Source organism: Mastacembelus armatus, chromosome 11 (genome assembly GCF_900324485.2).
Source record: "Mastacembelus armatus chromosome 11, fMasArm1.2, whole genome shotgun sequence".
NCBI lineage: Eukaryota > Metazoa > Chordata > Actinopteri > Synbranchiformes > Mastacembelidae > Mastacembelus > Mastacembelus armatus.
In genome coordinates, this window is record NC_046643.1 from 2,340,334 (window position 1) to 2,354,014 (window position 13,681).

General features: G+C 38.3%; 1 protein-coding gene across 4 annotated transcripts in view; it reads right to left on the bottom strand.

Annotated features, from left to right (window-relative positions):
- Nucleotides 1–13,681, bottom strand: part of glcci1a (glucocorticoid induced 1a) — a 44,162-nt gene that overhangs the window by 11,491 nt on the left and 18,990 nt on the right. For 2 of the 4 annotated variants that reach the window (XM_026299955.1, XM_026299953.1), the window contains exons 2-4: nt 10,794–10,945; nt 5,087–5,170; nt 899–1,054 (exon numbers count right to left, since the gene is read on the bottom strand). In XM_026299955.1, coding sequence (XP_026155740.1) covers nt 899–1,054; nt 5,087–5,170; nt 10,794–10,945 — 392 coding nt within the window. The remainder of the gene's footprint in view (nt 1–898; nt 1,055–5,086; nt 5,171–10,793; nt 10,946–13,681) is intronic. The other 2 variants (XM_026299954.1, XM_026299956.1) reach the window with 2 other exon arrangements.

Genomic DNA, 13,681 nt, shown 5'->3' on the forward strand with positions numbered 1-13,681 from the left:
ATATTATCCCAATAGACCACTTCGCTCTCAGAGTGCAGGTCTACCTGTGGTTCCCAGAGTTTCCAAAAGTAGAATGGGAGGCAGAGCCTTTAGCTATCAAGCTCCTCTCCTGTGGAACCAGCTCCCAGTCTTGGTTCAGGGAGGCAGGCACTCTCTCTACTTTTTTGTAAAGTGCCTTGAGATGATTGTATTGTGATTTGGTGTTATATAAATAAATTGAATTGAACTTGAAATTGAATCGCCGGATTCTGCTGGTTTTTTTCTTCCGTTAAAGGGAGTTTTTCCTCTCCACTGTCGCCAAGTGCTTGCTCATAAGGGAATTGTTGGGTTTTTAGTTTTAGTTTTTGTAAAGTGCCTTGAGATGATTTGTATTGTGATTTGGCGCTATACAAATAAAATTGAAATGAACTGAATTGAAAAACTGAATAATTAGAAGACAACAGCTGACTATAGAGCTAATTTGCATCCCCTTTTTTGAGTCCTGTTGACAGCTAAAGTAGTTAAACATACTTTTTCCCACAGCAGCCACAGTTAACAGATTTTTCCTCAGCGGTCACAGTTAAACTGACTTTTTGCCATGCTTAGAATAGACTTCGGGGCCAGTATAGACAAGGTAGTCTAGGCAGCCTGTTATGCAATATTATATTTCAGGAGTATACTAAGCTTTGTTGTATACTGTTTTTATAACTATGTATTACACAGTCATAAATACAGTATACATCAATTCATCATTTTGTGAGCTGATGGCACAAAACCACTCTCTACAGTTTTTTCTATTTTCATGGAACAAATCTTGCCAGTGTACAATGCAGTATTTTTAAATGAGTCAGTCTGAATTAAAATCATGTTTTCAGCTTACTCCTACCACCTCGAGAGCACCTTGTGAGCAGTGTACTACCTGAACGTGGTTGTCTGTGGATGTGTGGTTGGTAGGGCTGGGGAGGGCGGTGTAGGTGATGATGTTGCCCTGGAAGTGGGACAGTCGGTCCTTGTCTTTACTGTGGTGTCCTCCTTGTTTACTGTGCTGAAGTTGCTGCCGAAGCTTCACAATCTGCTGGAATAAAATAGACAAAAACAACTTAAGAGATATAAACTTGAAACGTTACACAAGTAACTGTATTTCATTCAATACTTTTGGAGGCAAATGCCTGAATTCTGGATGTGGTGGTCTGTGTGACCTACCAGTGGTGCTAAGGTGGTGGCAGGGTGTTTGGCAGTGTTATGTGTTACTGAGTTTATGCTGCTGATGATAGGCCTGCAGGGCTTGCAAATCTGGTAGCCCGACAGGTTATCTGATAGTCCGACGAGCAGGGTGATGATACATCACAGAATCTGATAGCCTGAATGGCTATCTGATTGTCCAACGGGCAGGGTGGAGATAAATTTTGGTAGCCCGACTGGAAGACACAATATCCCCCGGATGTCAAGCTAGTGATTTTGCAAGCTGTGGCTTGAGAGGGGCTTCTTCTTTGTGTATCTTGGGGAACCCATCACATGTCCTTCTGGGAGGACACGCTTTACACCCAGTTTCTCGATCAGAGACATCACAAAAGTCAATCATTAGAGCCTAACGACACTTACCAATGCTCATTTCCATAGTTCATCTAATTAGCCTATTTAGGCTAGGGGTAGAGTGTAACCAACCTAAAAGATAAATGTGTTTCCTACCAGCTTTCCCTCAGTCTGAAGAAGCAACTTGGGTTAACCCTCAGGGGTCGACGATGTTTTGTCGAACGAACTTAAATTACTCCGTCAGTTGTGATTGTACAGATAAGAGCAATATATCATATGAATCTGTAAAGGGTCTAGTTTTATTATCCATCTCCACAGACAGAATGAAACAACCTGAATCTCAGCGAATGCTTGCCTCAAAAACATTAGAAATATATACATTGGAAGCTTGAAATGTCTTCATTTAAATGAAACAGTCAAGTCAAAGTAAAAAACAAATCATCTCTTTTTATGTAATCCGTATAAAAGTAAGGAGTGGCACGGTTTCTCCTGTCTCACCTCATTATAGCTAATGTGATCCTGCTTTGCACTGAGGGCACTGTTCATATGGAAATGATCTTAGGTGAACCAGGTAATTATTTGCACGCCCTGAGAAATGGCATAAAACGTCAAGCTTCATCATAGTAAGAGATCTAGTACCGGATAGAGATAAAACTAGTATTCTTTGATGTTACATCCCTCTGCACCAGCATTCCCACGGCCAATGTGATAACATCTATTAGAAGACTAAAAGAGGAGAGCATCACATACTGGTTCACTTTAGACCCCTCAATACACTGAGAGAGACTAGGTCACCCTAAAGATCGACATCAAAACAAAAGATGACACAAACCCCAGTGTAGGGAATGTTCAAAAGTATACTTTGGAGAAACCAAACAACCGCTTAACAGAAGGGTGGCCCAGCACAGGAGGAGCAGCTCCTCAGGACTACAACCAGCAATTTACCTCCATTTAAATGACACACAACACTCATTTGAAGACGTGCGTATTTTGGACAGAGAAGATAGATGGTTTGAGGTGTCAGAAAAGCCATACATGTTCAGGTGGAAAAACCCTCCCGGGGTGGGGGACTCCATAACTTGTCTTGAATCTACCAGGCTGCTCTTTCATCTATTCCCAGGAAGTTAAGGGACAATTCACATGTCCTTCAGGGAGGACACACTCTACACAAAGTTTGTGGATCAGAGAGGTCGCAGGAGGCGCCTATCATATCCTAACGACCTTCACTTGTGCTCAATTCCACTGTTCACCTAAGTGTGAAGTGAAACCAATTCTGTTGTGGGTCTCATGACTCTTGCCTCATTTACATAGCTCACCTAATGAGCTTATTTAGGCTAGGGGTGGAGTGAAACCAACCTGAAAAATAAATGTGAGTTTCCTACCAGCTTTCCCTCAGACTGAAAAAGCCACTTGAAAGATATAATTCAAACATAAAACAAAATTAGGAACATCCTGTCTCAAAATGATGCAGAAAAACTAGTCCATGCATTTGTTACCTCAAGGCTAGATTACTGTAACTCATTACTATCTGGATGTCCCAGTATCTCCATAAAAAGCCTCCAGTTAATCCAGAATGCCGCAGCCAGAGTCCTGACAGGAACTAGCAAGAGAGATCATATTTCTCCTATATTAGTTTCTCTTCATTGGCTCCCTGTAAAATACAGAAAAGAATTTAAAATCCTTCTTCTCACATACAAATCCCTTCATGATCAAGCTCCTTCATACCTTAAAGACCTCATAGTACCATATTATCCCAATAGACCACTTCGCTCTCAGAGTGCAGGTGGCTCCCAGAGATAGCCTTTAGCTATCAAGCTCCGCTTCTGTGGAACCAGCTCTCTTCTTTTCAGGTTAGACTTAAAACTTTTCTTTTTGACAAACCTTAATAGTTAGAGCTGGCTCAGGTGACCCTGAACCATCCCTTAGTTATGCTGCTATAGGCCTAGACTACCTGAGGACTCCCCATCAGTTCACTCACTCTTCACCCCCACCCATCCAATTAATGTGATGGATAATCTTGCTTTGACATTTCTCTTAGCTGACTTTAACCTAAATATAGGCTCAGGACTATCAACGAGCATTAGAATCGAGTGGGAAGAGGGCCCATACGCTCAATGCTCATTCAGACAAACAGATGTTTGGCTGATGTTTTTAAAGAGCAGAGATTACAGAGAGAATGTCTGGAACAATGACCAGAGAAAGTGTTGGTAAAATGTATGGATATAAGCAGAACCATGGCACAATGACCAAGGTCACTGCACAAAGAGACAATGACATAATGTAAATACTGTGAGTGGTACGACAAGTTTTTCGAGGATCATTTAATAATGCATCAGTGTTTAATGATGTGAGGTAGTCCTCTATGTAAAACACACAATGCACCTATTCTCACACCAAGCCCACATGTTGTTTACCTGCCAGTTAAGAGTTTTTTTTGACTAAAACTAGGATTACTCAGACTACCAATTACAACTGTGTCCCCTCCTCTCCTCTTCCCACTTGCAGTTCGTCTACTGACATCTGTAGCATCTGTGTCAGTGCTGCTTCTCCCCTGCAAGCCTGGACCTCAGTAACAAGCCTGTGGACACATTAGTGTGGGCTAAGTTGTCATCCCAGCCCTTATTGTTCCCTTTGCTGCAGAAGGCAGAGAAGAGCCAGCATGGGCTTGGCTCACTATAAACTATAACAGGTTATGGTCATTGCAAACAGAGGAAATGGGTAGTTAAGAGTGGGATAGCATTATCAGCCACCCCCTTGCTGCTGCTGAGAATCAGCAGGGTGGAGCTGAGAAAGACTGATAGTACCATGCTGGGTGCAGCTTTAGAGGATGTGAGTATCACTGCTATACACCATCAGTATCATAAAGTCACGTATACCACACTTTTAATGTCACACAGGAGCTACACAGCTGAAGAAAAATGTCAGTAACTGTACTTTATTCACTGCTATTTCATCCCCACATAGAAACACTGCAGGTCTGAAAGTATCAAGGAATTCACCAAGAGCATTGTCATGTTCTCATCAACAATGAACAACAGTATTTGAATGAAGTAACTTTAGAAAAATAAAGAGCATAACATTTAGCATCTAGTATCTGCTGTTATTTCACTGTCAGATACATAAACGTATCAGACTCAAATTCAGCAGAAGGTATCAAAATAACTCAGTAATTGGGTGACATCCATATCAAATTTATAATTTATAATAAATAAAATTTGCCTTGTCTTAAAATCAAGATGTTGGTGCGTGCAGATAATAACATTACTATTACAGTGTTCATTTAGCCTTGCACTCCAACAACAGTCAGACTCACAATGGACTGTTAAAAAAGATTCAAAATCGATCCAGCAGCACCAGAGTGAGCCTATTTTTTTCCACACACTCTTCTTCCTTTTCAAACCTGGTGCCTAAGCTACCCCAAAATAGAAGTGCCAAAATGTGCAGCTCTATGTTTAGAAGATTTACAACCCTTTGCATTAAATAGTATTTAATTTAAAACATTGTTTTAAAACATAATTTAAAAGTATTTAAGTATTTAATTAAATGTGTTTTTGTGTTCATGTTAGTGCCATGCCTCTCTGAGCTGGTTGGTGCTGCCCCAGGACAAAGAGTGCTGGTGAATGCTCCTCTTCTCTCTGTCACTCCAACATCCAGGAGTCTAAAAAGAACATCACAGCTTTATATTACTATCAGCACACACTCTAGTCTAAACAGGTTAAAGGTGACATGAAATACCCCATTTGATACAATAAAATCAGTTCTCTGATGTCCTAAGAAGACTTCTGTGACATGCTTGTGCCAAAAGTCAACAAGGACTATTCACCACAGGTCACCTTTCAACCTGTCTGTAGCAGGAGATTCAAAATGACTCATTTTGGGGCCATGTAGCTTCAATGCAAATAGGTCCATGCTAACAACACCCTTTCACCCGCGGTGTGTGTTGAGGGCCAAGCTAGAGCAAAGTGGTCTTTAGAAGATGTGGCTGTCAGCACATCATTGCAACCAAAAACATTTGATTCATTCTGACTTAGACTATATTGACAACAGGTTAAGGTTAGGTGTAAACATAGTCACTTACATTTGTTTTGCGTTTTGTATGTACTTATATTAGCCAGTGATCGTACTATTTTATGCTGTTAGAACAAAGGCAGTTGTGTATTAGGAGGAAAACAGGAATAAAATCAAACATATTATCACTGAAAGGATAAACAAGGTTTCTGTGTTTTCTATGTTTGAACTAACTGTAAATAAGACCAATGTCATTCTTTTCATGACATCGGTCAGAACTTGTTTGAAGTTACAGAAAACATTTACCTCGAAATATCTACTTAAATGCATTATAACCTTTTTCTATTATATGATAATTACGTTAATGCAGTTGGGAAATATGGTTAGTTTAGCCTCTTTATATGTAACTGACTGCTTAAATGTAATCTCATCCATTAAATTAGGTTTTATTATGGACAGTAGATAAAGTGTTCAAAGTATGCACTGAGTATTTTTGTATAGATTTTTATAAACAGTTGGTCTAGTTTGATTAACTGTAACAGTAAACTACAGTATTACAATAACATGACCTACCACAGGTCTGAAAAGGGGCTGTCTGATATTCTATCCATCCCACTACACCACTTTACTGATAAATAAGCTTATATCTATTTTGTTTCTATTTGTAAGCTCTAGCTTGTGTAGTTGCACCAGATGTTTGACGTTATTAGTACACTAAGGTTTATAGAAACAGCCACTTGGAATGTAGTGATTTTGGCCATCTCTTTCCTGGAACAGGTGTACATGTGAGAATTGCGCCATTATGTCTACAGAGGTTGAGAATGTCTGCAGGGAGATGCCACAGGTATCATAACTACTTACTATATAAACATCTCATTCTACTCTATAAAGTATTTACAGTCATTTTATCATTTTTACCTTCAGAAAATTTCCACTCACATGTTTGCCTATAGCAGATCACCAGAAGAGTCTAGCAGCATGAGAAGCCATTATGCATGGTGGACCATCCTCTGTGTGGGATGCATTCAATATACCTGAATATGGACTTTTGTGTCTTTGGGGAAAAGAGCAGTGGGTATTTCCTATATTATACTGTTTCAGTTTATTTTACATGCTATTGAAAAACCCACTGACAAATTAAGTGATTGAATCTAACATTACTAACTGAAAGTTTATGCCATATCAATTAATAGGCAATGTAGAATATAACCAAAGCACACAAGGAAAAAACAGCAATGACTAATACTTTATTATTACAAAATTAATTCAAGCAACTAGTGTCTGTCTCCTGTTTCTCTGGCCTCTCAAACTGAACATGAACATTATAAATTTTGTTTGATGGTAAATATTTTTCAAGATACACACTGGCAAAATTACACAAAAAGCAAAGACCCAAACTGCCTCTATTGTAGTAGTTTTGGTAACGTTTATGCCCTATATTACATGTAAACATAACATTTTGGGATTGATGTAACAGCCAGCCCAGCAGTGATGACAACATTACATTGTGTTATGTCCATCTGCTCACTGTGCCTGTTTAAATATGTTCATACAACCCCAATTCAACCCTCAATGATTTGCAGATCTCATAAACCCATAATTTATTCACAGTAGAAGATAGAAAACATATCAAATGTTTAAACTAAGAAAATGTACCATTTTGAGAATGAGATGGCAGCAACAGGTCTAAAAACAGTTGGGACAGGCCCAAGTTTACCACAGTGTATCAATTTAACAGCATTTTTTTTCTTTCAGAAGGAATGAAAGATTTTGACCTTCTTTAATTATGATATTGCAATATCTAGAGAATTTTTTAAAATAATGACAGAGCTTCCACTTAAATTCCTCAAAAAATTTTGGCTCTTGGCAAAAGAGCAGTTATGCGTAATGTTTCAGCTGATTTCTTCTTTTCTTGTTTTATGGCAGGGTACAATACCAACACGTATTAGGCTGGAGTAAAAACATGTGTTGCCTCAGAGTACTAGTTTAGGACACTAATTCAGCTAGCACTAACTACTTCACCGTGGGCACAACCTACGGGTGAGAAACACTGAGGGGGGCTGACTGTAATGAGCTTCCCTCTGACGTAGAAATTACGCTAAATCTGAAACAAATACATTTTGACTATCAGTGTGACCTAGAGGAACAACACTGGCTGGTTAGCTGACAATCTTTTTGGAAACACCCAAATATGTTATGCATATTATTCTGGATTATTTGCTAACATATCAATATTGTTTTTTTTTCCCAATATCACTATCATCAATAGTGGTGTACCATTATACCCTTAATTTGAATGCTTATTTATTACCACAGTTACTAGAAAAAAATTCTATAATTTAATTTAAAAACCTATTAAAATTTACTTAGTTAAGAAATAAATTGTGGCAGTTGAATTAAATTTGATTTGGGGATAGAGTTTTGGTGAGGCAGCCTCACTGCAAGAGAATTCATAATGGAGTCTACGAGGACAAACAATGTACATTCAGATGAACAAAGCCAATTAATTACATAATATGAACAATTTATGTGGAAGATGGGAAAAAGTCATTATCTATCATCTTGGTTGTGGCAGTTCCTAGCAGTTGTGCAGGATATCACCATCTATGATTATTTTATCATAAATTGCTATATCTTAAAGGACATGTAGAAAATTGCAAATCCAAGTGGCCAAAATGCAAACTTCAGGGGTGCTCCAATCAGGATTTTTTCACCCATCACTAAAATCAGTATCATGGTCACGATCACGCGGTGTCTATTTGAACTTGAAGTTTGCTTAACACTGTATATTAAGCATAATTAAATTAAGAGATTAGAGACTATCATAAATTCACAACTCTTTTATTTGCCAGAATATGCAACATTATACTGTCCAGAGACTCAACGTAGTTGCGCAATTAATGTAACTTCCTGTAGAAAAATAGAAATAAACAATTTGATAAAACAAAATAGCAATAGGTGCATAATTTGCAACATTGAAGACTATCTATCCTTAGTCAACTTCAACAGCCTGCTTCAAAGCCAGCTTTAGAACAAAATCTAAATGTGTTCAACAATCAAACAAACCAAAAATAATATGTATGAGGTAACAAAAATTCATTCCAATAATGGAACAGGGCCTTTAGCAATATAAAAAAGGCAACAGCCCAATAAATATCAAAGTCAGATAGCCCTCATAATTTCACCTCCGTGAAGTTGGCCCCCCACCCAACGCAAAATTTCGCAAAAATAGTCTCAATCGTTTGTGCTCCGTTTGTGCTGTAAAAATTTTCGTTTGTGCTGTTTTGGTTTTTTAGATATAAAAGATTTATTTAAAGGTCATTCTCCGGTCACTCAGGCCCCCCACATGCTCCAAATTTACCACAACTAGTCTCAATCGTTTGTGCTTCCTTTGTGCTGGTTTGTGCTGTAAAAAATTTCGTTCGTGCTGTTTTGGTTTTTAAAATATTAGACATTACATTTTTGGTGATGACGTCATCAGCCCCCCTATGTGCTCCAAATTTACCACAACTAGTCTCAATCGTTTGTGCTTCGTTTGTGCCGGTTTGTGCTGCTCGAAGCTCCGTTTGTGCGGTTTTGGGTTTTCTTAGTACAGTTGAAGTAACAAGGTAAGATCCAAACAGATCCAAATTTAGTTAAGTTACAGATCGACTGTGTGTTTCCAACTTATACCAGACACAGCGGCTCACAAGAAGTGTGGAGTGTAACACCAATTCCAAGGTAAATGTTTTTACTTGCTACTGTATATCATTATGTTAATAACAATAGCATGTCATACAATATGTTTGCTGTATCTCTGTGCTTATACATACATAAGCTTTGTATGTGTATTATATGCATGTATGTAGAAATGTACCTTATGACTCAATGAATTAAGCCAAAATTATTTTACTTGTGAAACTGAATTAAAGTGTACTATCGAACATCCATTAACACAAATAATGGACCTTTAAAAAAGCAAAATAAAAAGCCGCATGAACGGAGCTTCGAGCAGCACAAACCAGCACAAACGGAGCACAAACGATTGAGACTATTTCGGGTGAGTTTGGAGCATGTAGGGAGGCTGATGACGTCATCACCAAAAATGTAAAAAACCAAAACAGCACAAACGAACATTTTCACAGCACAAACCAGCACAAACGAAGCACAAACGATTGAGACTAGTTGTGGTAAATTTGGAGCATATGGGGGGCTGAGTGACCGGAGAATGACCTTTAAATAAATCTTTTATATCTAAAAAACCAAAACAGCACAAACGAAAATTTTTATAGCACAAACGGAGCACAAACGATTGAGACTATTTTTGCGAAATTTTGCGTTGGGTGGGGGGCCAACTTCACGGAGGTCATAATTTCCCTCCAATTAGGTCACCGACTGATCAGAGCACCCCTAGCAAACATATTTTAAGTAAGAAAACCAGCAAATATTCACATTTGAGAAGCAATAAGCAGTGCATGTTTGCAATTTCAGAACAAAAAAAAAAAACATCACACAACTAAGCTGATGTCATTTAATGTAGTGTCAAATCCATTTGGTTTGGTCATTTGTGTAGAAGATTACTTAGACATAAAATGGCCAGTCAGAAAAAGAAATTATATTGACTTAATCGTTCCATGTAAATATGGTACATAAAAACATATGATGCAGTCATCTGTTATGGTCTTAATATTTATCTAATTTGTGTTAGTGGTTGATGTTGGTTTTACAATACAGGAAGGCTGGTGGACTGATGGACTATAAAACTAAGCAAGCAGAAGTAGGAGGGGAAGACAGAAGACACACGCACACTCTCACAATTATGCCTGTGTGTCACTTCATGACTGAATAATAAACTGTAAACTAAGAGCAAAGAGGTCATCTGGCTTTTGAAGCTCCAGTGATGCGTAGGTGTTAAATGTCATGCAACCTGGAAGAAACAGGATTCATTTAGTGTACATAGATAGTCTACATAGTCAATATTAGTTGCTAAAAGTTAGTATGTTAGCATTTGGCTAAAATGATAGCTGAGTCTAAGCAGTCTCACAGAGACTTCAGATTGCTTTAAGACTCTTAGTTTTGAATCAAAATTATGTCATTTCCAAATCAGCACATGAGCATAATCTTTAAGTGAAAGACCACAAACTGTATCACCATACCATAGTGTATTCAGTCCAGCAATAAATGAAGACACTTGTTTTCTCTTTTCTGTCACTAAAACGCCACAACTTCAGCTCTGTAAGGAATTGGACACAGTGAAGGGAAAAGGGCAAAAAGGTGTGTGAAATTGTGCTTACCTGTGTTGATTTATCTTTCATACAAGATGAATAGTGCAAATGGGGGTCACAAGGCCACTTCCCAGTGAGGTAGGGGCCAGCAATAGTGCCCAGGGAGGACGTTTGCTGAATAGCCCCTGAGCTATGAAACTGCTGAGACTTTCTCCTTTCAGCTGCACAAATAAAAATACAAGGACAGAGCTAGTTAAATATAGTAGAAACACTTGTGGAGACAGAAGTTTCACCTCAATGTGCAGCCAACAGTCATTTTCAGCAAGAAAAACCTGCCCAGCACCAAACAGCAAATAAAGATGGCCACTAGTTTGCGAATATGGCTGAACATCTGATCTCCACTGGCTTTAACACTCAGCTGTGATGGCTGTAATTTGGCCTGAATCTGATAAAAAATTATCTTACCAACATACCAACCCCTTGTAGACCTCAGAAACTGGGGCAAGGTTTGTGTATTTGCTGACAGTGCATTGTTCTATTCAGTATGTACTGTGTATGCTTCTATGCCAGAAGTAGTAAATTTTATAACCTGCTTAACTTGCCTAGGTCCACCTTTATGGGTCCATACCTGTGTCAACACAACTGAAAAAACAGCAGGCCTAAGCATACAAATCCTAAGCTATGTCCTCATTCCAGTCAGCTGTCTGAACAATCAGTACTTGAAAGAACCCACAAAGTATACACTTAAGTTGGTTGTACAAAATAAACATTAAATAATGATTTAAAGTTGCAAAGGTTTTGTTTCTACCCAACAACTGGCCAGACAAAATCCAAAGTATTAAACATAGTAAAGAATAAAGAACAACCTCCAGGCTACACTGTAGAATACACAACAGAAAAGACTAAACATGTGGAAAACCAATAAAAACAAAGTCTTACCCATTTTTAATTTGTCAAAAGTAATCAGCCTTTACCAGTGAAAAACCTCTAACTTTAAGGAATAAACATGAAACTAGTTACCTCAAACTCTCCACAGCAAACTCTGGTTTTACTTGTTATACATGATAACACACATACCTTATCTACATCATGGGAGTGACCCTGCTCAGCTTGAAAACATGTCCTGAGGAAGCACAGATACTGTCATATTGACTTTTACATTCAAGGAAATCTTTCTACATGTCCTGCCAGTAAGTTTGATTTATTTGTGGCTCTTGAAAGTGGTCAGCAAACACATGTAACTCCATATCATTAAACAAAATAAGCAACCATATAGTGCTGCACCCAGGTACTGCAGCAACCTACAGTGACAGTTACAGTGTTCACCCTTTAGTTCTCTGTTGCACAGGAAACATTATTTATGTCTTTGTAAGAATACCAAAAATGTTTGTTACTGTAGAAATTCATTTTTGAGGCTGATTTTAAATGCAAGACCACTCCAGTATTTAACACATTAAATCTTATTTTCTATCAGGAATGTTTTGAAGGCAATAGAATGCCACATGCTCAGTGTTACTGTGCTATAAACCCACAGGATTACAGGTAAACTTGAGACTAAATTAGATTTGGCCATGATCTTTCAACAATGTTAAGTAAAGCCAACACTAAATTGTATCTATCAGAATTGGCACTATATACTGGAGAGCTACAGGAAACACACGCCTGATGAGATTTCTTTATAAAAATGAACGATTATTACTGAAAGGGATGATAACGTGCACGTATAACTTGACTTAATTTAATGAAAATGGTATTATGTTTTTTTTTTTTCAATTTGTTGTGAAGCCTGATGATGTAACCATAACGCTGTGACTAATAGGGGGCCCAAAAAAGAGCCTTGAGAAACACCTTTACTGACTTTAGAAGGTGATGCACTTGTGTTTACATTTGCATTTCAAGGTACTTATAGTATGCCAAGACAACACGAGCACCCAAATCTCTTCCTTCATTGTTCTCTTTTCAGATGGAAAAAAGCACTGGTAAGGAGAATCACAAACAAACCACATGACCAAATAAACATGAATCCAGATTAATTACCACAGTTCTGATGGGTATTTGGCTACACTGGCACTTAAAATGAATGGTCATAGAGAGGATTAGAGTGATGTGGATTCGCTGATGATGCTGTGTGTGAACATATACAGCCTTTTCCAACAAACACACAATAGACAAAAACACTGGTAAAAATGCTAACAAACTGCAGTGTGCAATATGTTATTGTTGGAAAAACGTACAAAAAGGTTCATGGTGATCTACATGATTTTTGGTAAGCAGGGCAGCTTTTAAAAAAAATTGAATGTGAGCAGGCGTACATACATTTACATTTTTACTGAATGCATGCTTCCAATTTACTGTTACTCTTAGAGAAGCCTGAGGGAAAAAAAAAAACTGGCTCACATGTAGCATGTTGTATTCTATAATCAAAAGCACAGTAACATTACTCTTCTATTACGCAACAATGCATTTTACAACCCTAGAATGAAAACAAGACGTGCTGATTGGAAAACAGGTGTATGAACAATGCCTCAGGCTTAACTGGATATAATTGATAAAATATTTGTCACAATCTGGCAGGTTATTTACAGGCTCTCAATTTGTATTTCATGTCTCATTGGACTTCTTTAAGTGATGTTACTATGTTGCCAGCCAAACTGAGTAATCGTGGGAGAAGAGCCTTGGTGAGAGAGGTAAAGAAGAACCCAAAGATCACTGTGGCTGAGCTCCAGAGATGCAGTAGGGAGATGGGAGAAAGTTCCACAAAGTCAACTATCACTGCAGCCCTCCACCAGTCGGGGCTTTATGGCAGAGTGGCCCGACGGAAGCCACTCCTCAGTGCAAGACACATGAAAGCCCGCATAGAGTTTGCCAAAAAACACATGAAGGACTCCCAGACTATGAGAAATAAGATTCTCTGGTCTGATGAGACCAAGATTTAACCTTTTGGCGTTAATTCTAAG